This window comes from Sapajus apella, unplaced genomic scaffold, assembly GCF_009761245.1.
Source record: "Sapajus apella isolate SASKATOON/1434 unplaced genomic scaffold, GSC_monkey_1.0 scaffold36, whole genome shotgun sequence".
In the NCBI taxonomy this organism is placed as follows: Eukaryota; Metazoa; Chordata; class Mammalia; order Primates; family Cebidae; genus Sapajus; species Sapajus apella.
In genome coordinates, this window is record NW_022436976.1 from 15,135,783 (window position 1) to 15,158,860 (window position 23,078).

At 36.4% G+C, this 23,078-nt stretch overlaps 1 protein-coding gene across 1 annotated transcript in view; it reads left to right on the forward strand.

The window, feature by feature from the left end:
• PTGER3 (prostaglandin E receptor 3) overlaps positions 1–23,078 on the forward strand; it is an 82,818-nt gene that overhangs the window by 31,151 nt on the left and 28,589 nt on the right. Inside the window, exon 2 of the mRNA XM_032296593.1 lies at positions 6,122–6,301. Coding sequence (XP_032152484.1) covers positions 6,122–6,301 — 180 coding nt within the window. The remainder of the gene's footprint in view (positions 1–6,121; positions 6,302–23,078) is intronic.

A 23,078-nucleotide genomic window follows, 5' to 3' on the forward strand; every position in this document is an offset into this window, starting at 1 on the left:
GTACAATGGAGCGATCTCAACTCACTGCAACCTCCACCTCCCAGGTTCAAGCAATTCTCCTGCCTCAGCTTTCCAAATAGCAGGGATTACAGGTGTGTGCCACCATGCCTGGCTAATGTTTTGTATCTTTAGTAGAGACAGGGTTTCACAGTGTTGGCCAGGCTGGTCTCAAACTCCTGACCTCGTGATCTGCCTGCCTCAGCCTCCCAAAGTGCTGGGATTATAGGTGTAAGCCACCGTGCCCGGCCAGTGCTACACACTTTTAAACAAGCAGATCTCATGAGAAGTCACTCACTATCATAAGAATAGCAAGGGGGAAGTCTGCTCCCATGTTCCAGTCACCACCAGGCCCCTCCTCCAACATTGAGGATTAGCATTTGACATGAGACTTTGGGTAGGGACACAGAGCTCAACCATATCAGTGGCTTAAGAGCAACACACGTTTCTCTAACTGTTCTGTAGGTGAGAAGTGTGATAGATCTCACTGGGCTAAAGTAAAGGTGTCACAGGGCTGCATTACTTTTTGAGACTCTGAGGGAAAAGTGTTTTCTTGCCTTTTTTGGTTTGCAGAAGAGGCCATCCTCATTCCTGACCTCCTGGCTCCCTTCCTCCACCTCCAAAGCCGGAGACACTGTGTATTTCTGACCATTCTTCTGTAGTTATGTCTCCCTCTGGCCACAGCTGGGGAAAGTTCTCTGATTTTCAGGACCCTTGTTTTTACATTGTGTCCACCCAGATAATCCAGGATTTATCTTCCCACTTCTGGGTCCTTTACCTTAATCACATCTGCAGAGTCCTTTTGGTCTTGTGTGGTAATGTATTCACAGATTCCAGGGACCAAGAAATGGATATCTGTGTGCGTGGTGGGAGGGGCATTATTCTGCCTACTATGATGGGAGGTAGTGTTCAGCTCATAGAATGATAAACCAGCCAGCTTCAGAATATATTAATATAAATATATTTTAAATAAATTCAGTGTACAATAATCCATTATTTATCAAAGAAGGGAATAATCATCTGTGTTCTGTATATAAAAGACTTTCATTGTAAACATCATTTGAAATGTTTTTATATGCATATATACATATTTTTTTGAGACCAGGTCTCACTCTGTTGTCCAGGCTGGAATACAGTGGCACAACCTCGGCTCACTGCAACATCTGCCTCCTGGGTTCAAGTAATTCTCCTGCCTCAGCCTCCCAAGTAGCTAGGATTACAGGCATACATCATCATGCCCAGCTAATTTTTGAGTTTTTAGTAGAGACAGGGTTTCACCATGTTGCCCAGGCTGGTCTCAAACTCCTGGGCTCAGGGGATCCACCTGGCTTGACCTCCCAAAGTGCTGAGATTACAGGCATGAGCCACCACACCTACCCTGTGTACATACAGTTTTAAAATTAAATTAATGCTATTGATTAACAGTAAATTATAGTTAAATAGCAATAATTCCATTGCCTTCCACAAGTCTGCGTATTTTTAATAATATAATTATAACAACAAAACTTTATATGTAAAAGTATCTTATAGTCTGTTTTTTTCACTTAATACTTATACATACTATTTGTGAATTGTTTTATTAAGCTGTACATCTGATGTTAGAGATGTATGTGTTTATAATTTCTTGCTAGTATATATAACACTCCTCTGAACATTTATTTATTGTATAGCTACTGTTTGCTTTTATTGAATAAATCATTTGGAAAAATTCCTGTGAGAGAAATTACACAGGAGGATTGCTTGAAACCAGAAGTTTGAGATTAGCCTAGTTAACACAGTGACCCCATCTCTACAAAAAATAAAAATACTAGTTGAGTGTGGTGGCATATACCTGTAATCCCAGCATCTTGAGAGGCTGAGGCAGGAGGATCATTTGAGCCCAGGAGTTCAGGACTACAGTGAGCTATGATTGTGCCACTGCACTCCAGCCTTGGTTACAGAGTGAGACTCTGTCTCAAAAAACAAAACAAAACAAAATAGAAACGAAAAAAAATTTACAGAGTTAGGATATTTGGCTATCTGCTGCTTTTCTACTCATTCTCCTCTTGTTATGTCTTTATAGAACAATAATTTTGTTTGGGTGTAGGGGGCAATTTGGCCAAAAACCATGAGCCAAGCCCAAGAGCATGAATTTGCCTTATAAGCCAAAAACTGGAAATTCCCATCCCTTCTGCCAGGGATCAGTTTAAGAATAAAAACTGACTAAATAAGACAAAAGAAAAATGGCTGGCGACCAATGTCACACAGTCTTGTAAGAATTTTGTTGTACGTATTTCCTCTCTTGCCTGTCTGCTTAACCTGCTCTACCTGGTTTTTTTTTGTTTGTTTTTGTTATATACCTGTATTTTAAAAATAAAATTGAGATTACATGAGCAGAATTGGCAATACTAGAAATCCTATGACCCAGCTCTCTTTTCCTATTGACATATCAACACTGGGACCAGTCAGTATCAGCTTGCTGGAAAAAGGCGCAGAAAATGGGGAATTAAAAGAATCAAATATTTACTTACTTCAAGCCAATATAGCCAATTACATCTTTTGGCTCACAATAGTAGTCCATTTTGCCAACAAGAGTAGAAAATTCTCAAACCTGATGGCTAAATATCCTTTTTCCGAGAGCAAATCAATTTCAGATATGTCAATACTTTGTTCATTTGCTTGCAGTCAAGTTCAGTAACCTTGAAGCTGGGTTCCTACATGTTGATGTTATGTCCATTTTAACTAGTACAAACCCACATTTTTTCCCCCATATGTCCAAGTTTTTGAGGGACATGTGGATGCCTGCTAGTATTGTCTGTCTGTCTACTACAAATGTGTGTGTATGTCTTACACACACACACACACACACACACACACACACACACACACACACACATTGTAGGCCTTCAGAGGACAGTGGTTTGGAATGATCAGGAAAGACTCAGATGGTCCTGAAAGACATGGACGTCTTGAGGGTAGACATGAATATTAGGATTAAAAGTGTTCCGGGGTAGAAAATAGAAAGAATAAACGCCAAAAGTGAGGAAAGAATAAAGGGATGTTCTAGACCAACGGACTATAGCTAGAGTTTGATGTCTGGGTAGGCGACTAGTGGGAGACAGGGCTGGAAAGAACAGTTTGGACAGTGTTGTAGAGGGCTTTGAATACCGAAGTTGAATTTCTGTTTGGTGGACAATGGGAAGACATTGAGGATTTTCTAGTTGGAGAGGATCTGATCACAGCTGGGATTGGATCTGTACCTGTGATGGACAGATATCCGTACACACTGCCTTAGTCTACTTGGGTTGCTGTAACAAAGCTGTAGACTCGATGGCTTAAACAGCAGACATTTATTTCTGACAGTTCAGGAAGCTGAAGATTCTAAGATCAAGGTGCCCCCAGATTCAGTTTCTGGTGAAGACTCTTTTCCTGGCTTCCAGACGTCTGTCTTCTTGCTGTGCCCACGTGGCTGGAGAGACCTATGGGTTCTTCTCCCTCTTCTTATAAGGATAATAATCCTATCATGGGAGCTCCACCTTCATGACTTCATCTAAACCTAATTACCTCCCAAAGGCCTCACCTCCTAATACCGTCACATTAAGGGTTGGGCTTCCACATATAATTGGAAGGGAGGCACAAACATGCAGCCCATACATGTACCATCTGGGTGTCTGTTATTACCATAATTCAAATGAGAGGAAGACCTGAACAAGGATGAGATTGCAGCAAGAGCAAAAGGCATTGCCGAGGAGAGGGAAAGAAGAGTTCACAGACTCTCAGATGTTGAGCCAGGGTGAGTGTAAGAAAGTGCCATCACTGGAATTGTGGTTAAGTGGTTAGGGATGTTTTGGATGTGCAGAGATGTTGAATTCAATTTAAGTTGTGTGACCTGAGGGCAGAACATAGAGATAAGTGCAAGCCCTGTGAGACAGAGATTAAGTTCAATAGAAATGTACTGTGAGCAAAAAAACACAAGCCACACATAATGTAAAGTTTTCTAGTAGCTGCATTTTTAAAAAGTCAAAAGAAGCAAGTGACATTAATTTTAATAATATATTTTATCTAATTCAATCTATAGAAATATTATTCCATTATATAATCAATATAGTCTAACATTGCAATGTGCTTTGTTTGGCCACATGTCAAGTACTCAATAGCTGTATATGTCTAGAATGGTAAACGTAGAAGCCAGTTACAAAGTCAGCTCTTTTCTTTTTTCTTTCTTTTTTTTCTGAGATGGAGTTTCACTCTTGTTGTCCAGGCTGGACTGCAATGGTGAGATCTTGGCTCACTGCAGCCTTGGCCTCCTGGATTCAAGCAATTCTCCTGCCTCAGCCTCCAGAGTAGCTCTAATTACAGGCGCCTGCCACCACGCCCAGCTAATTTTGTATTTTTTTAGTAGAGACAGGGTTCCACCATGTTGGCCAGGCTGGTCTCAAACTCCTGACCTCAGGTGATCCACCTGCCTCGGCCTCCCAAAGTGCTGGGCTTACAGGTGTGAGCCACTGCGCCCAGCCTAAAGTCAGCTCTTTTCTTTGCTTGTGAATGTGAACGCATGTTTGAGTTTTTCCTGCTTTTTTGCTATTATGAACAATGCTCATATGAAGCAGTCATATACACAACTCTTGGAGGGGGAATTCTGAACAGTAGTATCGCTGGGAAATAGCAAGAGAAATAGTACCAATTTGTTTTCTAAGGTGGTTCTTCCAGTTTACACACTCACTAGCAATGTGTAAAAGAGTCCTCTCCCACCAGGCGCAGTAGCTCACGCCTGTAATCCCAGCACTTTGGGAGGCCAAGGCGGGTGGATCACGAGGTTAGGAGACTGAGACTATCCTAGCCAACATGGTGAAACCCCATCTCTACTAAAAATACAAAAATTAGCCAGGTGTGGTGGTGCACGTCTGTAGTCCCAGCTACACAGGAGGCTGAGGCAGAAGAATCACTTGAACCTGGGAGGCAGAGTTGCAGTGACCCTAGATCGTCTCAAAAAAAAAAAAAAAAAGAGATAGAGAGAGAGTCCTCACCTTATTCCACATCCTCAGGAACAAGTACAGTCACATTTCTTCATTGTGATCAATTGAGTCAGTGTAAAATGGCTTTGTATTTTGTTGTAATTTAAATGTTTTCTGATGATTACTAAGTTTGAACATTTTTCATATCCATAAGAACATTTTTCATTCAAATATAAATACGTTTTATATAACTCATATACTGTCATTTAAGTGTTATATAATATATTCCTTCAAATATAAAAATTTGTTCTCTCACAAATACACATTATATAACTCATATACTGTTATTTATATGTTGTATAATATATTCTTTAAAATATAAAAATTTGTTGTCTCAAATACTTATTGAACATCTGCTATCTGCCACATATTGATCTAGGCACTTGTGGAAAAAAATAGTCCCAAATTCCTGCCATTGTGGAGTTTATATTCTAGGGCATGTTGGAGGGGGGCAAAGAAAAGTAAAATACCGTACATTATATGGTGTTAGTAAACTTGGGTTTAAGTCTGACTCATATATTTCACCTCATTAAATCTTGGCTTCTGCAAATGTAAGAAGGAAATGGTAATACTACCTATTGCACGTTGTTTATTAAATGCATATGAAGGACTTGGCACCGTATCTGGTAAAAAATAAGGATTCTGAAAATGTCAATGGCAATAATAATAATAATAATGACAATATTATTTCCCCCCCTTTCTTGCTTCTACTTTTTCTTTAGTAATTTTTTTAGTTAGAACTACTAAAAATTTAAGGTTAGCATATTTTGGTTGTTGTTGAAGTGTTGGCTCTCCTTTAGGTGAACTTGTGTTTTCTGCAACAAGACATGACTTTGGCTTATTTTGAGATGTGTTATTTTCAAGCTTCTTAAATTCCAGAAACCAGGAGCCTGAAGACATGCATGTTTTAAAGAGCTACATCATGTTGAATAGCCACAAGTGTGGGAAAATACCAAGGAATGTCATGTATAATTCAGGACTCTGATCTCTGAGTATAAATGTTGCTTGAATTAATCATTTCAATCCAACAACCAATTTATTGAAAACCGACTATGTGCAAAGTACTGTGTAGAGGAGATGCACATGACCTTAACTAATCTTTGAAACAATTATTTGTCCCCCTTTCTTAGATAATGATGTTGAAAATGATCTTCAATCAGACATCAGTTGAGCACTGCAAGACACACACGGGGAAGCAGAAAGAATGCAACTTCTTCTTAATAGCTGTTCGCCTGGCTTCACTGAACCAGATCTTGGATCCTTGGGTTTATCTGCTGTTAAGAAAGATCCTTCTTCGAAAGTTTTGCCAGGTAGCAAATGCTGTCTCCAGCTGCTCTAATGATGGACAGAAAGGGCAGCCTATCTCATTATCTAATGAAATAATACAGGCAGAAGCATGAAAAAAACCACTTAACTTGCATGTGCACAGCTTTTGGTAACAAATATCGCTAAACCTTACTGTGAATTTAGGCATCTCTGGCATGCCACTGTTTATGCTTTGAGTGGAATTTTTGGTATAAAGCTAAATGGTCTTAGAAGCATAGAAAATCCCCTATGTGCCAAAAGTAGTGAAACACAAACAAGAGAAAATATATTAATAACAGCCTAGTGTTTTTGTTGAGTCTGCCATTTGTAGCTGAATATGTGATTAATTATGTGATGAAAACATTTTTTATAAATGATCTTGGTCTATTGGGGGGCAGGGATGGTTGATATTCCAGTACACTGAATACTTGAGGAATTTAACCACATATATCATTAAAGACAAGGCATAGAAGTGTGTTTTTCTTCAAAGATATTGCTGTGTTTTCTTTCATTGCCTCTTTCGCTTTCTCTCTGTCACTTTTTTCCTCCTTACAATAAAAAAAAAGTTTAATTAGGTTTAAAAATGTATAATGTTCCATAATATTCATTGATTCTGTTATTTAAATATTGCTCAATATAGCAAATTAGCTCCTAACCTTACAAAGTTTTAGTTGGATTGATAATTAGGTTTACTCTTTATGTGAATAAGAGCCAATTCCATTTGTTTGAAATATGGAGTTTGTGACTACCCAACTTGCTAATTATCCTTTCTTTTGAATATATTTTACTTTCCCACAAGCCTGGGGAAGATTCATGAAACTAACTTTTGAGAGTGATGAAGCGGTTTTTCAGAATACTATGTAAGGACCAATTTGAGCACTAGCTATAGGTAGTCTGAATATGTATTTCCCTTGATTTTTTTCACCAAAAGTGTTCTCTAGTCTTTTGACTCTTTAAATTCCAATACTGATCCCAAAACAAATAAATATTTGAAGATTCAGTGAATACTTTCCACAGTTTGGCCTATTTATATAAGAAAATTAATAACATTGACCCCTCATAGCTCTTCTTCTGCCTGGTCCTCAAAGTGGCTCTATCCAAATATTTATTACTAAAATGTTTTTCCTACAGTCCGCAAACCTCTATAGCTAAGCTCGACTTATTTGTACACACGTAGATCACTACATTAAGTTTTGGGAATTGCGCTTCTTAAAAATTCTCCCCACTAAACATAGTAATCCTATAAATTATGCCTACACAATGCTTGTCATATTCTTTGGTGCATTCATTTTGTAAACCCATTAACTTCTTTTTATTGTGAAGATTTCACTTGCGTTCCTTGCACTGCTTTTCTAGCTTTTTAAAAGCTTGAGATTTATTTATTCTTCTTGTAGTAACTGCATTTTTGTGTGTGTGTTTAGTGGTCATTTGGTAAATAATTTCGATAGGTACAATATGTCTATCAGATTAATGTATATACCAGCCTATGTCAATCAGTACTAATCATTTTAAATAACATGGCAAATTGAATTTGAAGACAAAATCTACTGAGGGTGCTTATATAATTCAGGATGGTTCTACTAATGTAAATTTTGGAAAAAGTGATAGTCTATACTAAAACCTCTCCATGCCATAAAATTGGATTAGCCCATAGGTTACCTCATGGGGTATAACACAAAATTACCTACTTTTTTTCAAAAATGCACTTAAATGACATAATAAAGAGGCTTTACCTCTTGGGTGGTCCTGTGACCCCAAGTTCTAATCAGATAGACACACAGGCACTGTGAATTTGAGTGGTGTGAGCATGATTTCTTCCAGCACCTAGTATAGCACCTGGAATATAGAAATTGTCCAATAAATATTTATTCAGTGAATCAATGAGCAGAAGTTTGCCAAAACCGAGTGCACATTGGCAAGGCACATATCTTGTGATGGAAGTGTTTTATGCCATTACAGTCCATCAGGCTGATAAAGTGAATTATTTCTGCTTATTTAATTACAGAATTTGAATTTATCTTCAAGGGTGTAGTGTCATATTGCTGTATCACAAAGTGCTTTATTTATACTAATAATTTAGGAGACTGATACTTCCAAGTGATAATGGAGATTACTATCAAAAGAATATCACTTTTCATCAAACCACAAAAAATACAGAAAGGCAAAAAGGCTGAAGCTTAGTCTTAACTGCAAAATAAATTCCTGCCCATGGGTTATGTTTTAGGAAGGGATGAATGGCAGGTATTTTCATTTTGTTTTGTTTTTAATAAGCTTGAAAGGGAGGTGGAAAGGAAAGAAATTATGTAAATGGCCTATGAGTTTTGTTAGCTAGGCATTTGTTAGTCCGGGGAAACCTGATAAGTAATGAAAATCCCAAATGATTTCAGCCTTTTCATGGTTGTTGAGGTTCGGTTTCAGAGATGTACAGAGACTAGAATAGTGGTTAGAAAGAGGACATATGTAGTCACAGTAGAAAGACGTATCTAGGTTTAATTTTATTGGCCTTCAAGTTCACTCTTACATACTTAGTTTGTCCATACATATGTCTAATCAGAAAAAAATGCATGTATAGATTATGACAATTCCTTGAACTTTGAAGTATTGGTTAAAAGACAACTAAAGGCCAAGAGAACCATGTGGGAAGAAGTAAGCGAATGGAATATATGTAAATATTTTTATATGGAATATATGTTGAAACATATGTAAAATTATCAAGTGTCAATTTTACAAAGTAGTGCTGATTTTCCAAACAATGAATTTGTATACTATGCTGAATCATAGAAGAAAACGATCACACATTACTTAATGAGAAGTTTATTTTTTGAATAAAATAGGTATGGTGAATGTCTTAAAAATATCTTGAAGTTGAAGAAACAAAATGAGTTATCTCAGTATTTACCAAATTAACCTAGTGCTCTATGTGTCCCAAGGTATTTCAGGTAAATATAATTGCTTAATCATACCAGATTTAAACTAGTCTGAAATATTGGATATACATGTATTTCTACTTACACTTCTTTATTTTAGGAAATATCTCTTGACTGTGTTGCAGAAAATAATTGTGAAACCTTATGTAAGTTAACTATGAAAGATCCTGATTGAGTGACAGACAAACTAAAAATTAACAAACAGTATTTTAATAATGAGGTAACTCTGCGGCAATATTCTAATATTGCATTTTCTAGTAGATTAGGCTTTTTATTTATTCAATGTTTTTTATAATTTGTTCTTTTTGACCCCAATTAGTGATCAGCTTTCAACCTTCTCCACATCAGCAATCATTTAATAGTTCTTTTGGTTGAGATCAACTCAGAAAAAGAAAATAGAAAACTTCTGTTCTTTGAAATTTTAGACATACATAATATCTATTTCTTTTCATAATTTAACCCCAAAAGCTTCTCCTGCAATATACCAGATTCAGGAGCTGAATAACACAAGGAGACTACAGAGTATTTATTATTACAAACACAGAAAAAGCTTAATTTGAATAATTAAAATTTCTATTTTTTATCTATATAACAAGTATAAGCCATCAACGATGACAAATTTTCACAGCTGCTTATTTATTGTTTGTTTCATATATTTGTAAATCTCAAAATCTGTTAAAACTGATGTCTAAAAACTGTACAGAATTGTGCAACTGTGGCTTAGTCCATAAGACTGTTCTCTGAGTTGCAATAAAATGCTGACACAGAGTGACAGATGTCTGTGATGTTCATGACATAGGTTATGATACAGCCAATTTACAAAATTTAATAATCCACCTAAACTCACATATATATTTGTTAAGAAGCTGTCATCAATTCAGTATTATAAGGAAACTAACCAGGTGGTGATGATGATAAGAGAATTAGAGAAAATATTTTATTTGATATATTCTCTGTTTTATAATTCCTAAAATGAAGATTCTATTTAAGGGTTATAATTTACACAAGTTTAGTCATACATCATTACATTATGATATCATAAGCAGATTGCATTATGATTCTTTAGAAATACAATTCAATCAGATATGTATCATATTCATTTATATGTCACATATTTTCTTTAATAAGAGAATAAACATTATCTTATTTTCAGAAGCTTTGTATCAATTAGTTTCATGTAATAAGCAATGCAAATGTCTACTAGATTACATATTTCTTCATTTGAAATTACACTGTTTTCTCCTAGTCCCCTTGACTCCACTGTGCTTATCCATTCTTTCATGGAGAGGAAATAACAGACATATTTCCTATTGGTGAGGCTGGGATTGTTTTTAAGAGGAGAGATAATAACTTCATATTTTTAATACACCCTAATAGGCAAAACAGATCAGAATCTGTTTTGTAGTAAGTCTCCTTTGCTGAAGAATTTATTATAGAAGTAAAGATAAGAAGGAAGGAGATCACCATCAGAAACAAATCAGCATTTTCATGCTTTTTTGAGCATTTTGGAGATAATTCCACTTTTCAAGTTATTGTCATTCATGCGTCTCTTCAATACTATTTGTTAAATGCTTCAGAATTTGAATATTTTGATCATTTAATTAAAGTGAACCAAATGTCTAGGCAAAAACAGCAAATCACCAAACTTTAATGATAATTCAAACGTAGTTTCCTTATACAGTTTTCCATGTCTGTAGAAATCAAAACTGTAATGTGAAGCAGGGCGAAATGCATGTGATTTACGAATACACTTCTGTGTTCTTTCTCCTTCTGAAAGGATACTTAGGTGGGTGGGGTAGAGAACATAGAAAAAGATATGATGGAAAACCTGTCCCTTTTCAACCTGTTAAACTTCTTCATCATTTTGGGCCAGGGCCTGGAAGCAAAGAGAGGAAGGGACTGACTGCATTTGTCTTTGCATACTTGAGCATCGGTAGGAGAAAGTCCTGAGTGGCCAGGGGTCTTGTCTGTAAAAGCAAATAAGTTCTCTCAGGCCCTTATTGACTGCTGAACTCTCTTCCTTCCCAACTCTTGCTTGAAAGAGAAAAAAATAGTTTCCCTTCTCCTCTTTATCAAATGTTTTTGTACAAATAGTATAAGCCTGTTTGAGCAAACCAATTAAAACAAGCACTGATTATTGTGATCTGTTTGTAACAAATGAATGTAAGTGCTCTTTACATAGTGTGCCTAAGGGGGAGTTGAAATCATTGGCACTTTAATCCATAGTGTAAAGCTCAGTATTGAAAGCATAGTGTTCTTCACCTCCTCCTCAGTATCCATCCCTATATACTTGATTCAATGGAAAAGTCTGTTTTATCATGTCTATGTAAAGCTTTTTGGGTAGTTATCTTCAGTGTGTTTAAATATATCTTCTAGTATGTTTTAAAGGCTGGTCTTCAATATTGTGGAGACAAAAAATAAAAGAGCCTATGAAAAGTACATTAGACTTTTGTGGGCATTCAAGTCATGGCTAGTCTGTGTATTTAATAAACATATGTTATTTATGTCGTGTTTGTCAATGGAAAATAAAGTTGAATGTTCTGAAATGTCCCTGTGTTGTTTTCCTGATGTCAACTCATGTCAGGAATATTTTACTTATAACTATGTTAACTATTTTGCTGAGATCTTATTTGATGTGCTTTGTCAAATAGCACAATGTAATGCAATAGCTCCATGCTATCTGGAAAAATTAGATCATTTTGTTTTCTATTCCATAAATTAAACCATATATTTGTTATGTATATAACAAATTATTGTTGATTTACTATAAATCTGAGATTTGCTCTTTTCCCATTTTCAACATGATGCTTATTTATTTTATAATCCGAAGGTTATTGTACTTAACGCAAAGTACATTTATAAATTATTCTAATCTTAGTCATTTCGATTTCTGGTGGATTTTGGTGTAATCCACAGGCAGCCAAAATAAGAATTGTCCTTGCTCATAGTCAAACCCTTTAATTGACTTGTACCTGAGCGTTGGTGTGAGCTGAGTCTTGGTGGATACGAATGCTGGGCCCCCTCAGCTACTTGTTCACGTACTTATTGAGGTCACTGTTGGTCTTCCTTCTTCAATAAAGAGAGACGTTCTGTCAAACGTAGATGCAAAGTCAAGCTCATTAAAAGTATCTCTCTTACTTCCTAAGAAAAGGTATTTAGGGAGAATTCTGTCCCTGATTCCTTTCACATTGGGGTTCTAGGCCTAGGACCAGATTTTACAATCTCTACAATCTTGATTCTGTAGTATTTCAGGATAGGTAGAGATTTGTTGAAGTATACAAAAATCACAGCTAGATAAGAGAAATAAGTTCTAGTGTACTATACTGCTGTAGAATGACTACAGTTAATGCTAATATACGGTTTCAAATAGCTAGAAGGAGGATATTGAATGTTCCCTACACAAAGAAATGATAAATGTTTGAGATGATGTTGATATGCTAATTACCCTGATCTAACCACTATACATTATACGTACCAAAACATTGCTATGTACCTTGTAAATATGTACAATTATTATTTTTATTAAAATAAATGCATAAATAAAATTTAAAAGTCATTATGACTTCCATGACTGTGGCTGACCCGAAATTTCCACCATTGTGCTGGTAAACCTGCAGGCCATGGCTTGAGACATTCCCCAGTTTCATGTCCTAGGAGGGCATGGGGCCAAATGTCCTAAGGGTCAGTGTGCTTGCTAGTAATATCCTCAAGTAAATCCAGTCTGGATGGATGTTGCTCACGGAGAATCTAAGCCAGTTCTCCAGGCTTGCTTTTTCCTTCAACATATATTTATTGCCTACGTATTATGTGCCAAGCTCTGGTAGGTACTAAGACCCAAGGATTAATAAAACAGCAAGCTCTCAATGAATTTATAACCTAGTAGGGAGACAGAAAATAATCAGAGCTGCAATTAGAATAAGCACATGGTATCATGAGAATACATGGAAACGTGATGTCAACATACAAAGTATTCCTGTAGAAGGTGACATTTAATACACATTTTGGGGAAAAAAATAGGTATTAACCTGTAAAGAAAGGACATTGTAGGATATTTTTTCACTTCATTCTGTCCAAAGCATTACGATTTCCACATCTGGCACTGTGGGTAGTGTGAGTGTAAATAGAACCTATCTATATAACCTCTCAAGGTGATCAAAGTGGCATGGCCTTAGGGCAGGCTTTCTCAACATTGGCACTATTAACACACGGGACAGGTAATTCTTTGTCATGAGGGATGTCCTATGCATTGTAGGTTATTTAGCAGTGTCCCTGACTTCTACCCATGAGATGCCAGCAATGCCTCCCTAATTGTGACAATCAAAAATATTCAGACATTGCCAAATGTACTCTGGGGGATATAATCGCCCTCAGTTGGAACCTCTTCTTAAGATAAAGGGCCATGGCCACTAAACAGGTGCTGTGTACCCAGAGATTTGTGGGATGAGGCCACCTGTGGGGCCTTGGTTCAGATAGGCTCTGTTCTGGCATTTCCTGAGGCAGCAGGTACTAGAATGCCAGTTTGTGTTTGACTGCACAAAAATGTGATGCTACCACTCCAGCAATGCCTGGATCACCACAGGCCCTGGTCAGCCTCCATAATCACATAAGCCTATTCACAGACGAGTAGGTACAATTTCTTAGAAAGTATCATCTTTTTACTGATGCCTCCAATCTCTATTCTCATTTTTGATAAGAGGCGTTAGGATTTATATGTCTCTCAAAGCGATACCTAAAGTGAATCCTTTTCTCCAAAGACCTTTAAAAAATCTCTTGTAACTACATCATTAAGTACACATTTCCAGACAATTCTCTTAGTAGGAGAAAACTAATTCATCAAACTCTTATTTTAAATTAGATGTTTGCATATTTAGTCTGTATAACAAAGCTGCAGAATCTTCATTTTAGCTGAAAGATATTTTTTATCAAAGGACAAATATTGGGCAACGTCTCTTGATGAGCCTTTGCCTTTCTGAGTTCATGGCAGTCTTCAATTCTTCAAGTCTAGAGTTATTATCATACATTTTGATAACAGAGTTCAAGTCATGATCTCTATAACTGACACTACTGAAATCTATTGTTTGTATAAAGTGGGAATATGAATTTACGTGCCACACCAAAACCCAAAATCTGACCCAAAAAATGCAATTAAAATGAGGAAACTAATCTGTTAACTAAGTTTCTGAGACCAAGTACAAAAAAGACTATGGAGAATCAGGGTTAACGCATAGTATTCTTATCCAATTTTTAAAAAAAGGCTTTGAATATAACATACAAGGTTGTTTGATTCTGATTTTGAAACGAACATTGAGAGAAAATAATTCTGAAATCCACAGTTGAGGCCATTTTAAGTTGTATTTAATTAGAAAGAATAGTGGTTATTAATCATTTTAGGATCAATGACCCTTCTGAGAAACCGATGAAAGGTATGTTGTACTCCCACAAAAAGTAAAGAGGATTTTTGCACATTGTCAGAAATTGTACAGACCTGCCAAAGTCTATCTATAGACCTCTTGGGCATTTATGCACATAAGTTAAGAAATCTTTTTGTGAGAGTCTCTGTGATTTAAGGAACTGCGGAGGTTTCCATTTTTGGTTAGGAAGTTCAAACTGAAAACTGGAACCAAGTCAATGTAATTACTTCCCAGTGAATGCCAAAATCCCTAGACATCTGACTATATGCCCATAATAGTAAAGCAATGTAATTGGAGGTAGAATTATTATAAGGAACTGTAATCATTTTTTTCTAAAAGTTGCTATCATGTGATGATAAGGAATAACACAATTCAATCTGAGGGGAGCAATATAGGTTACCCACCCCAAAACAGGCTGAAAGTGAAAGACCCAATTTTAACAATGTATTACAAGTCATCCATGATGCAGTTGCCTTACAATAAAGAGGTTGTTTTAGTTTTGCCTTGTGCTGGCCCAGCAAGAGAGATTTATAATGTAGTTATTTAAAAATCAACACAAAAGTCATCTACCCACCTCCGTGGAGAAATGCAATCTCCTATACACAAGAAAAGCTACATGGTTAAAATGTAACTTTATGATACTAGGATATATTTATAGACACATATCTATTTATACTTCTGCAGGCACTAAATTTATGCATTGCTGTTAAGAATGCAAATGGCAGGGATGACCTTATTGATTGAATCTTTGAATAAGAATTCAAGGCATGCACTCACAGACCTTCTTACAAATGTATAATTTATAATTCTTTAAGCCAACCTTTAAAGCTATTAGTAGAATGTCTTAGTGATGTTTATAGTTTGCATTTCTCTGGAGAGAAAAATGCAGAGCAATTAATGACATGTATTTTTTCATTTATCTTGCCTTATTGAAGAAGATGGAAATGAAACCTTAGAGCATTGATGTATTTGTCAATCATAAACAGCTCTTTGATACCAAAGGATCCTACGTTCTGGATGTGTGTGCATGAATTGGATAGATATACATTATCTGCATGATATTACAAGTTGATTTTAATGAGTCGGTAGTACTCTGTGAATTGGAGTCTTCTTAGAAGATCCACAAAGACCTGTTTTTAGAGGAAAAGGAATTGCCCTTTGTTATTTTCAACATTCCTTGATCATTTAAATTTTTTGCCCAACATTTTTATTTTAAGAATTAAGGGGACAGAATGGATTTTTACTTGAAATATTTTGGAGAAATAGTATTGATATATCACCAAGAGTAATCACTGCCTTAAAGGTTGGGCAGCTCTAATTAGATATTCAGGACTCTTATCCCTGTCCCAGATTTTCTCCCACTGTGTCCATATTGAATATTCCTGTGACTATTCATTCAAACTATTAATAATTCAAAGCTGAACTAATTCATTTATTTTGGCCATATGTAATTTAAAATATTTTAAAGTATTTTTCAAATACAGCCATTTTGCAAAAGTGCTCTCTAAAGTTTTGTGTGTCATAATGAAAGAGAAAATGCTCTACATTGGACAAGGAGTCAGAACACCTTGGTCCAATTATTTGATTTGTTATTCACTGGTTATTTGCCTTTGACAATTAATTAAACTTCTCTGAATAAACTTGAATTTTCTTATTGGTGTAAGATTGTTTCAATTAAGTGAGATAATGAACATAAGGACACTTTTTTTTAAGTTATAAAACTAATCATATAACATTTTTTCTAAAATTTATTGAGGTACATGACCAATAAAAACTGTGTAATCTGTGTAATGTGATTACTTGACGTATACACATGTACATGTATGTATATGTATATACATATAGACATACACATATATCTCACATATATATAATGAAATGATTACTACAATCAAATTTATTAGCATATTTGTCACTTCACATAGTTTACCATATTTGTGTGCATGGTAAGAACACCTAAGATCTGTGCTAGCCAATTTTAAGTATATGATACAGTATTATTAACTATAGTCAACCATGCTGTATCTTAGGTCTCCAGAAATTATTGATTCTGCATGACAAAAACTCTGTACTTTGTGATCAACATCTCCACATTCCCTCATCCTATAGCCCTGGGCACCCACCATTCTACTTTCTACTTTCATGAGTTTAACTGTTTTAAATTCCATATGTAACAGACATAATGCAATATTTATCTTTTTGCACCTGGCTTATTTTACTTAAAAATATACTCCAGGTTCATTCATTTTGTCACAAAGAATGGGATTTCCTTCTTAAAGGCTGAATAATAGTTAATTTTATCTATCTATCTATCTACATTATATACAAATAAATATACACAATTTGGTCTTTGTAGCTGTGGATTCAACATCCATGGATTCAAGCAATCACAGATCAAAAATACCAAAAACTAAGCAAACGAACCAAAAAAGCTGCATCTGTATTGAAGATGTACACACTTTTTTCGTGCCATTATTCCCTAAAAATACAGTATAATAACTATAAACATAATGATAGATATTTTCAGTAATCTAAAGATGATTTAAAGTAGATGGGAGGATGCATATAGATTATATGCAAATGGTACACTATTTCATATCAGGTGCTTCAGCATCCATAGATTTCGGTATCCATGGGAAGTACTGGAACTAATCTCTCCCCAAGCAACTGTGGAATGACTGATAACATACAATTTATAAAAATATATCGGAATATTATTTCTATATAGATAGATAGAAAGATACATAAACAGATAGATTGTTTGGATATTTGTCTTCTTCAAATCTCATGTTGAAATTAGACTCCCAATGTTGGAGGTGAGGCCCAGTGGGAGGTGTTTGGGTCATGAGGGTGGATCCTTCATGAACAGCTTGTGCTATTTCAGGGTAATAATGAGTGACTTCTTGCTCCATTAGTTTACATGAGAGCTGGTGTTTCAAAAAGCATGACACCTCACTTTATCTCTTGCTCCCTCTCTTGCCACGTGACAGCCTGCATCCCCTTTGTCTTCTGCCATGATTGGAAGTTCTCTGAAGCTCTCAACAGAAGTAGATGCTGGTATCATGCTTCTTGTACAGTCTTTAGAACCATGAACCAAATACAGGTCTTCACTATAAATTATCCAGCCTCAGCTATTCCTTTATAGGAGCACAACAAGGACTAACATTATGTATATACGTAAAATTTTGTTACTCATTATTTGCTACTGAGTCATTTGAGTTTCTTATACATTTTGGATGTTAAGCCCTTATCAGATGTATTGTTTCCAAATATGTTCTCTCATTTTATATGTTGTCTCTTCACTGTGTTATTATTATTATTATTATTTTTTTTTTTTTGCTGTGCAGAAGCCTTTTAGTTCGATGCAATACTGTTTGTTCATTTTTGCTTTTGTTGCCTATGCTTTTTTTTAAATTGTACTTTAGGTTCTGGGGTACATGTGCAGATCATGCAGGATTGTTGCATAGGTACACACAGGGCAACATAGTTTGCTGCCTCCATCTCCCTGTCACCTACTTCTGGCATTTCGCCACATGTTATACTTCCCTGACCTCCCCACCTCACCGCTGTCCCTTGCTTGGCCCTTCCCAATAGACACCAGTGTGTGATGCCCCCCTCCCTGTGTCCATGTGTTCTCATTGTTTAATACCCACCTATGAGTGAGAACATATGGTGTTTGATTTTCTGTTCTTGTGTCAGTTTGCTGAGAATGATGGTTTCCAGATTCATCCATGTCCCTGCAAAGGACATGAACTCATCGTTTTTTATGGCTGCATAGTATTCCATTCCTTGTCCAGTCTATTGTCAGCGGGCATTTGGGTTGGTTCCAGGTCTTTACTATTGTAAACAGTGCTGCTATGAACATACATATGCATGTGTCTTTATAATAGAATGATTTATAATCCTTTGGGCATATACCCAGTAATGGGATTGCTGGGTCAAATGGAATTCCTATTTCTAGGTCCTTGAAGAAGCACCACACTGTCTTCCACAAAGGTCAAACTAGTTTATACTCCTACCAACAGTGTAAAAGTGCTCCTATTTCTCCACATCCTCTCCAGCATATATTGTCTCCAGATTTTTTAATGATCGCCATTCTAACTGTCATGAGGTGGTATCTAAATGTGGTTTTGATTTGCATTTCTCTAATAATCAGCAATGATGAGCATTTTTTCATATGTTTGTTGGCCTCATATGTGTCTTCTTTTGAAAAGTGTCTTATTCATAGCCTCCCACTTTTGGATGTGTTTGTTTGTTTTTTTCTTGTAAATCTGCTTTAGTTCTTTGTAGATTCTGGATATTAGCCCTTTGTCAGATGGGTAGATTGCAAAAATGTTTTCCCATTCTGTTGGTTGCCATTTCACTCTAATGATTGTTTCCTTTGCTCTACAGAAGCTGTGGAGTTTAATTACTTCCCATTTGTCTATTTTGGCTTTTGTTGCCAATGCTTTTGGTGTTTTAGTCATGAAGTCCTTGCCTATGCCTATGTCCTGAATGGCTTTCCCTAGATTTTCTTCTAGTGTTTTTATGGTGTTAGGTCTTACTTTTAAGTCTTTAATCCATCTGGAGTTAATTTTAGTGTAAGGTGTCAGGAAGGGGTCCAGTTTCTGCTTTCTGCACATGGCTAGCCAGTTTTCCCAACACCATTTATTAAACAGGGAATCCTTTCCCCATTGCTTGTTTTTGTGAGGTTTGTCAAAGATCAGATGGGTGTAGATGGGTGGCATTACCTCCAAGGCCTCTGTTCTGTTCCATTGGTCTATATCTCTGTTTTGGTACCAGTACCATGCTGTTTTGATTACTGTAGTTTTGTAGTAGAGTTTGAAATCAGGTAGCATGTTGCCTCTGGCTTTGTTCATTTTGCCTAGGATTGTCTTGGCAATGTGGGCTCTATTTTGGTTCCATATGAAGTTTAAGGTGGTTTTTTTCCAGTTCTGTGAAGAAGATCATTGGTAGCTTGATGGGGATAGTTTTGAATCTATACATTACTTTGGGCAGTATGACCATTTTCACAGTATTGATTCTTCCTAACCATGAACATGGAATGTTTTTCCATCTGTTTGTGTCCTCTCTTATTTCCTTGAGCAGTGGTTTCTAGGTCTCCTTGAAGAGGTCCTTCACATCCCTTGTAAGTTGTATTCCTAAGTATTTTATTCTCTTTGTAGCAATTGCGAATGGGAGTTTGCTCATGATTTGGCTCTCTGTTAGTCTGTTATTGGTGTATAGAAATACTTGTGATTTCTGCACATTGATTTTGTATCCTGAGACTTTGCTGAAGTTGTGTGTCAGTTAAGGAGATTTGGGGCTGAGATGATAGGGTCTTCTAAATATACAATCATGTCGTCTGCAAATAGAGACAATTTGACTTCTTCTTTACCTAATTTATACCTTTTATTTTTTTCTTGCCTAATTGCTCTGGATAGAATTTCCAATACTATACTGAATAGAAGTGGTGACAGAGGGCATCCTGGTCTAGCACTGGATTTCAAAGGGAGTGCTTCCAGTTTTTGCGCATTCAGTATGATGTTGGCTGTGGGTTTGTTGTAAATAGCTTTTATTATTTTGAGATACGTTCCGTAGATACCTAGTTTATTGAGAGTTTTTAGCATAAAGCGCTGTTGAATTTTATGAAGGCCTTCTCTGCATGTTAAAATAATCAGGTGGTTTTTGTCTTTGGTTCTGTTTATGTGGTGTATTACATTTACAGACTTTTGTATGTTGAACCAGCCTTGCATCCCCGGGATGAAGCCTACTTGATTGTGATGGATAAGCTTTTTGATGTGCTGTTGCAATCGGTTTGTCAGTATTATATTGAAGATTTTTTACATCTATGTTCATCATGAATATTGGCCTGAAGTTTTCTTTTCTTGTTGAGTCTCTGCTGGGTTTTGGTATCAGGATGATGCTGGTCTCATAAAATGATTTGGGAAGGATTCCCTCTTTTTTTATTGTTTGGGATAGTTTCAGAAAGAATGGTACCAGTTCCTCTTTGCACATCTGGTAGAATTCAGCTGTAAACCTGTCTGAACCTGGACTGTTTTGGTTGGTAGGCTATTAACTGCTGCCTCAACTTCAGCCTTTGTTATTGGTCTATTCAAGGTTTCAACTTCTTCCTGGTTTAGGCTTGGGAGGGTGCATGTATCCAGGAATTTATCGATATCTTCCAGGTTTACTGGTTTGTGTGCATAGAGTTGTTTGTATTAATCTCTGATTGTAATTTGTATTTCTGTGGAGTCAGTGGTGATATCCCCTTTATTGTTTTTTATTGCATCTATTTGATTCTTCTCCCTTTTCTTTTTTTTTAATCTAGCTAGTGGTCTATTTTGTTGATCTTTTCAAAAAACCAGCTCCTGGATTTATTGATTTTTTTTGAAGGATTTTTTGTGTCTCTGTCTCCTTCAGTTTTGCTCTGATCTTAGTTATTTTTTGTCTTCTGCTTGCTTTTGAGTTTTTTTGATCTTGCTCCTCTAGCTCTTTCAATTTTGATGATAGGGTATTGATTTTAGATCTTTCTTTGCTTCTCTGGGGGGGCATTTATTGCTATAAATTTCCCTCTAGACACTGCTTTAAATGTGTTCCAGAGATCCTGGTATGTTGTATCTTTGTTCTTGTTGGTTTCGAAGAACATCTTTATTTCTGTCTTTATTTCATTGTTTATCCAGTCAACATTCAGGAGGCAGTTGTTCAGTTTCCATGAAGTTGTGCAGTTCTGAGTTAGTTTCGGAATTCTGAGCTCTAATTTGATTGCACTGTGGTCTGAGAGACTGTTTGTTATGATTTCTGTTCTTTTGCATTTGCTGAGGAGTGGTTTACTTCCAATTATGCGGTCAATTTTAGAGTAGGTGCCATGCAGTGCTGAGAAGAATGCATATTCTGTGGATTTGGGGTGGAGAGTTCTGTAGATGTCTATTAGGTCTGCTTGGTCCAGATCTGAGTTCAAGTCCTGGATATCCTTGTTAATTTTCTGTCTGTTGATCTATCTAATATTGACAGTGGAGTCTTAAAGTCTCCCACTGTTATTGTGTGGGAGTGGAAGTCTCTTTGCAGGTCATTAAGAACTTGCTTTAAGTACCTGGGTACTTAAGTACCTGGGTGCTCCTGTATTGGGTGCATATATATTTAGAATCAGTTTTTTTTTTTTTTGATGCATTGATACTTTTACCATTATGTAATGCCCTTCTTTGTCTCTTTTGATCTTTGTTGGTTTAAAGTCCATTTTATCAGAGACTAGGATTGCAACTCCTGGTTTTTTTTTTTTTTTTCACTCCATTTGCTTGATGAATCTTCCTCCGTCCCTTTATTTTTAGCCTATGTGTGTCCTTGCACGTGAGATGAGTTTCCTGAATGCAGCACACCGATAGGTTTTGACCTTTTATCCAATTTGCCAGTCTGTATCTTTTGATCGGGGCATTTAGTCCATTTACATTTAAGATTAATATTGTTATGTGTGAATTTGATCCTGCCATTTTGATGCTAGTTGGATGTTTTGTCCATTAGCTGACACATTGTCTTCATTGTGTCAATGGTCTTTAGCATTTGGTACGCTTTTAGAGTGGCTGGTACTGGTTGCTCCTTTCCTCTTGTAAGGCAGCCCTGGTGGTGATAAAATCTCTCAGCAATTGCTTGTCCAGAAAAGATTTTCTTTCTCCTTTACTTATAAGCTTCGTTTGGCTGGATATGAAATTCTAGCTTGAAAGTTCTTTTCTTTAAGGACATTGACTATTGGCCCCCACTCTCTTCTGGCTTGTAGGGTTTCTGCTGAGATATCTGCTGTGAGTCCGATGGGCTTCCCTTTTTGGGTAAACTGACCTTTCTCTCTGGCTGCCCTTAGCATTTTTTCCTTCATTTCAATCCTGGTGAATCTGAAGATTATGTGCCTTGGGGTTGCTCTTCTTGAGGAATGTCTTTGCGGTGTTCTCTGTATTTCCTGGACTTGAGTGTTGGCCTGCCTTGCCAGGTTGGGGAAGTTCTGCTGGATAATATCCTGAAGAGTGCTTTCCAGCTTGGATTCATTCTCTCCGTCACATTCAGGTACACCTATCAAACGTAGATTAGGTCTTTTCACATAATCCCATATTTCTTGGAGGGTTTGTTCATTTCTTTTCACTCTTTTTTCTCTATTCTTGCCTTCTCATTTTATTTCATTGAGTTGATCTTCAATCTCTGATATCTTTTCTTCTGCTTGGTTGATTTGGCTATTGAAACTTGTGCACGCTTCACAGAATTCTCATGCTGTGTTTTTCAGCTCCATCAGTCATTTATATTCTTCTCTAAGCTGTCGATTCTAGTTTTATCTCATCTAACCTTTTTTCTAGGCTCTTAGTTTCTTTGCATTAGGCTAGTACATGTTCTTTTAGCTTTGAGAAGTTTGTTATTACCCACCTTCTGAAGCCTGTTTCTGTTAATTCATCAGATTCATTCTCCGTCCACCTTTGATCCCTAGC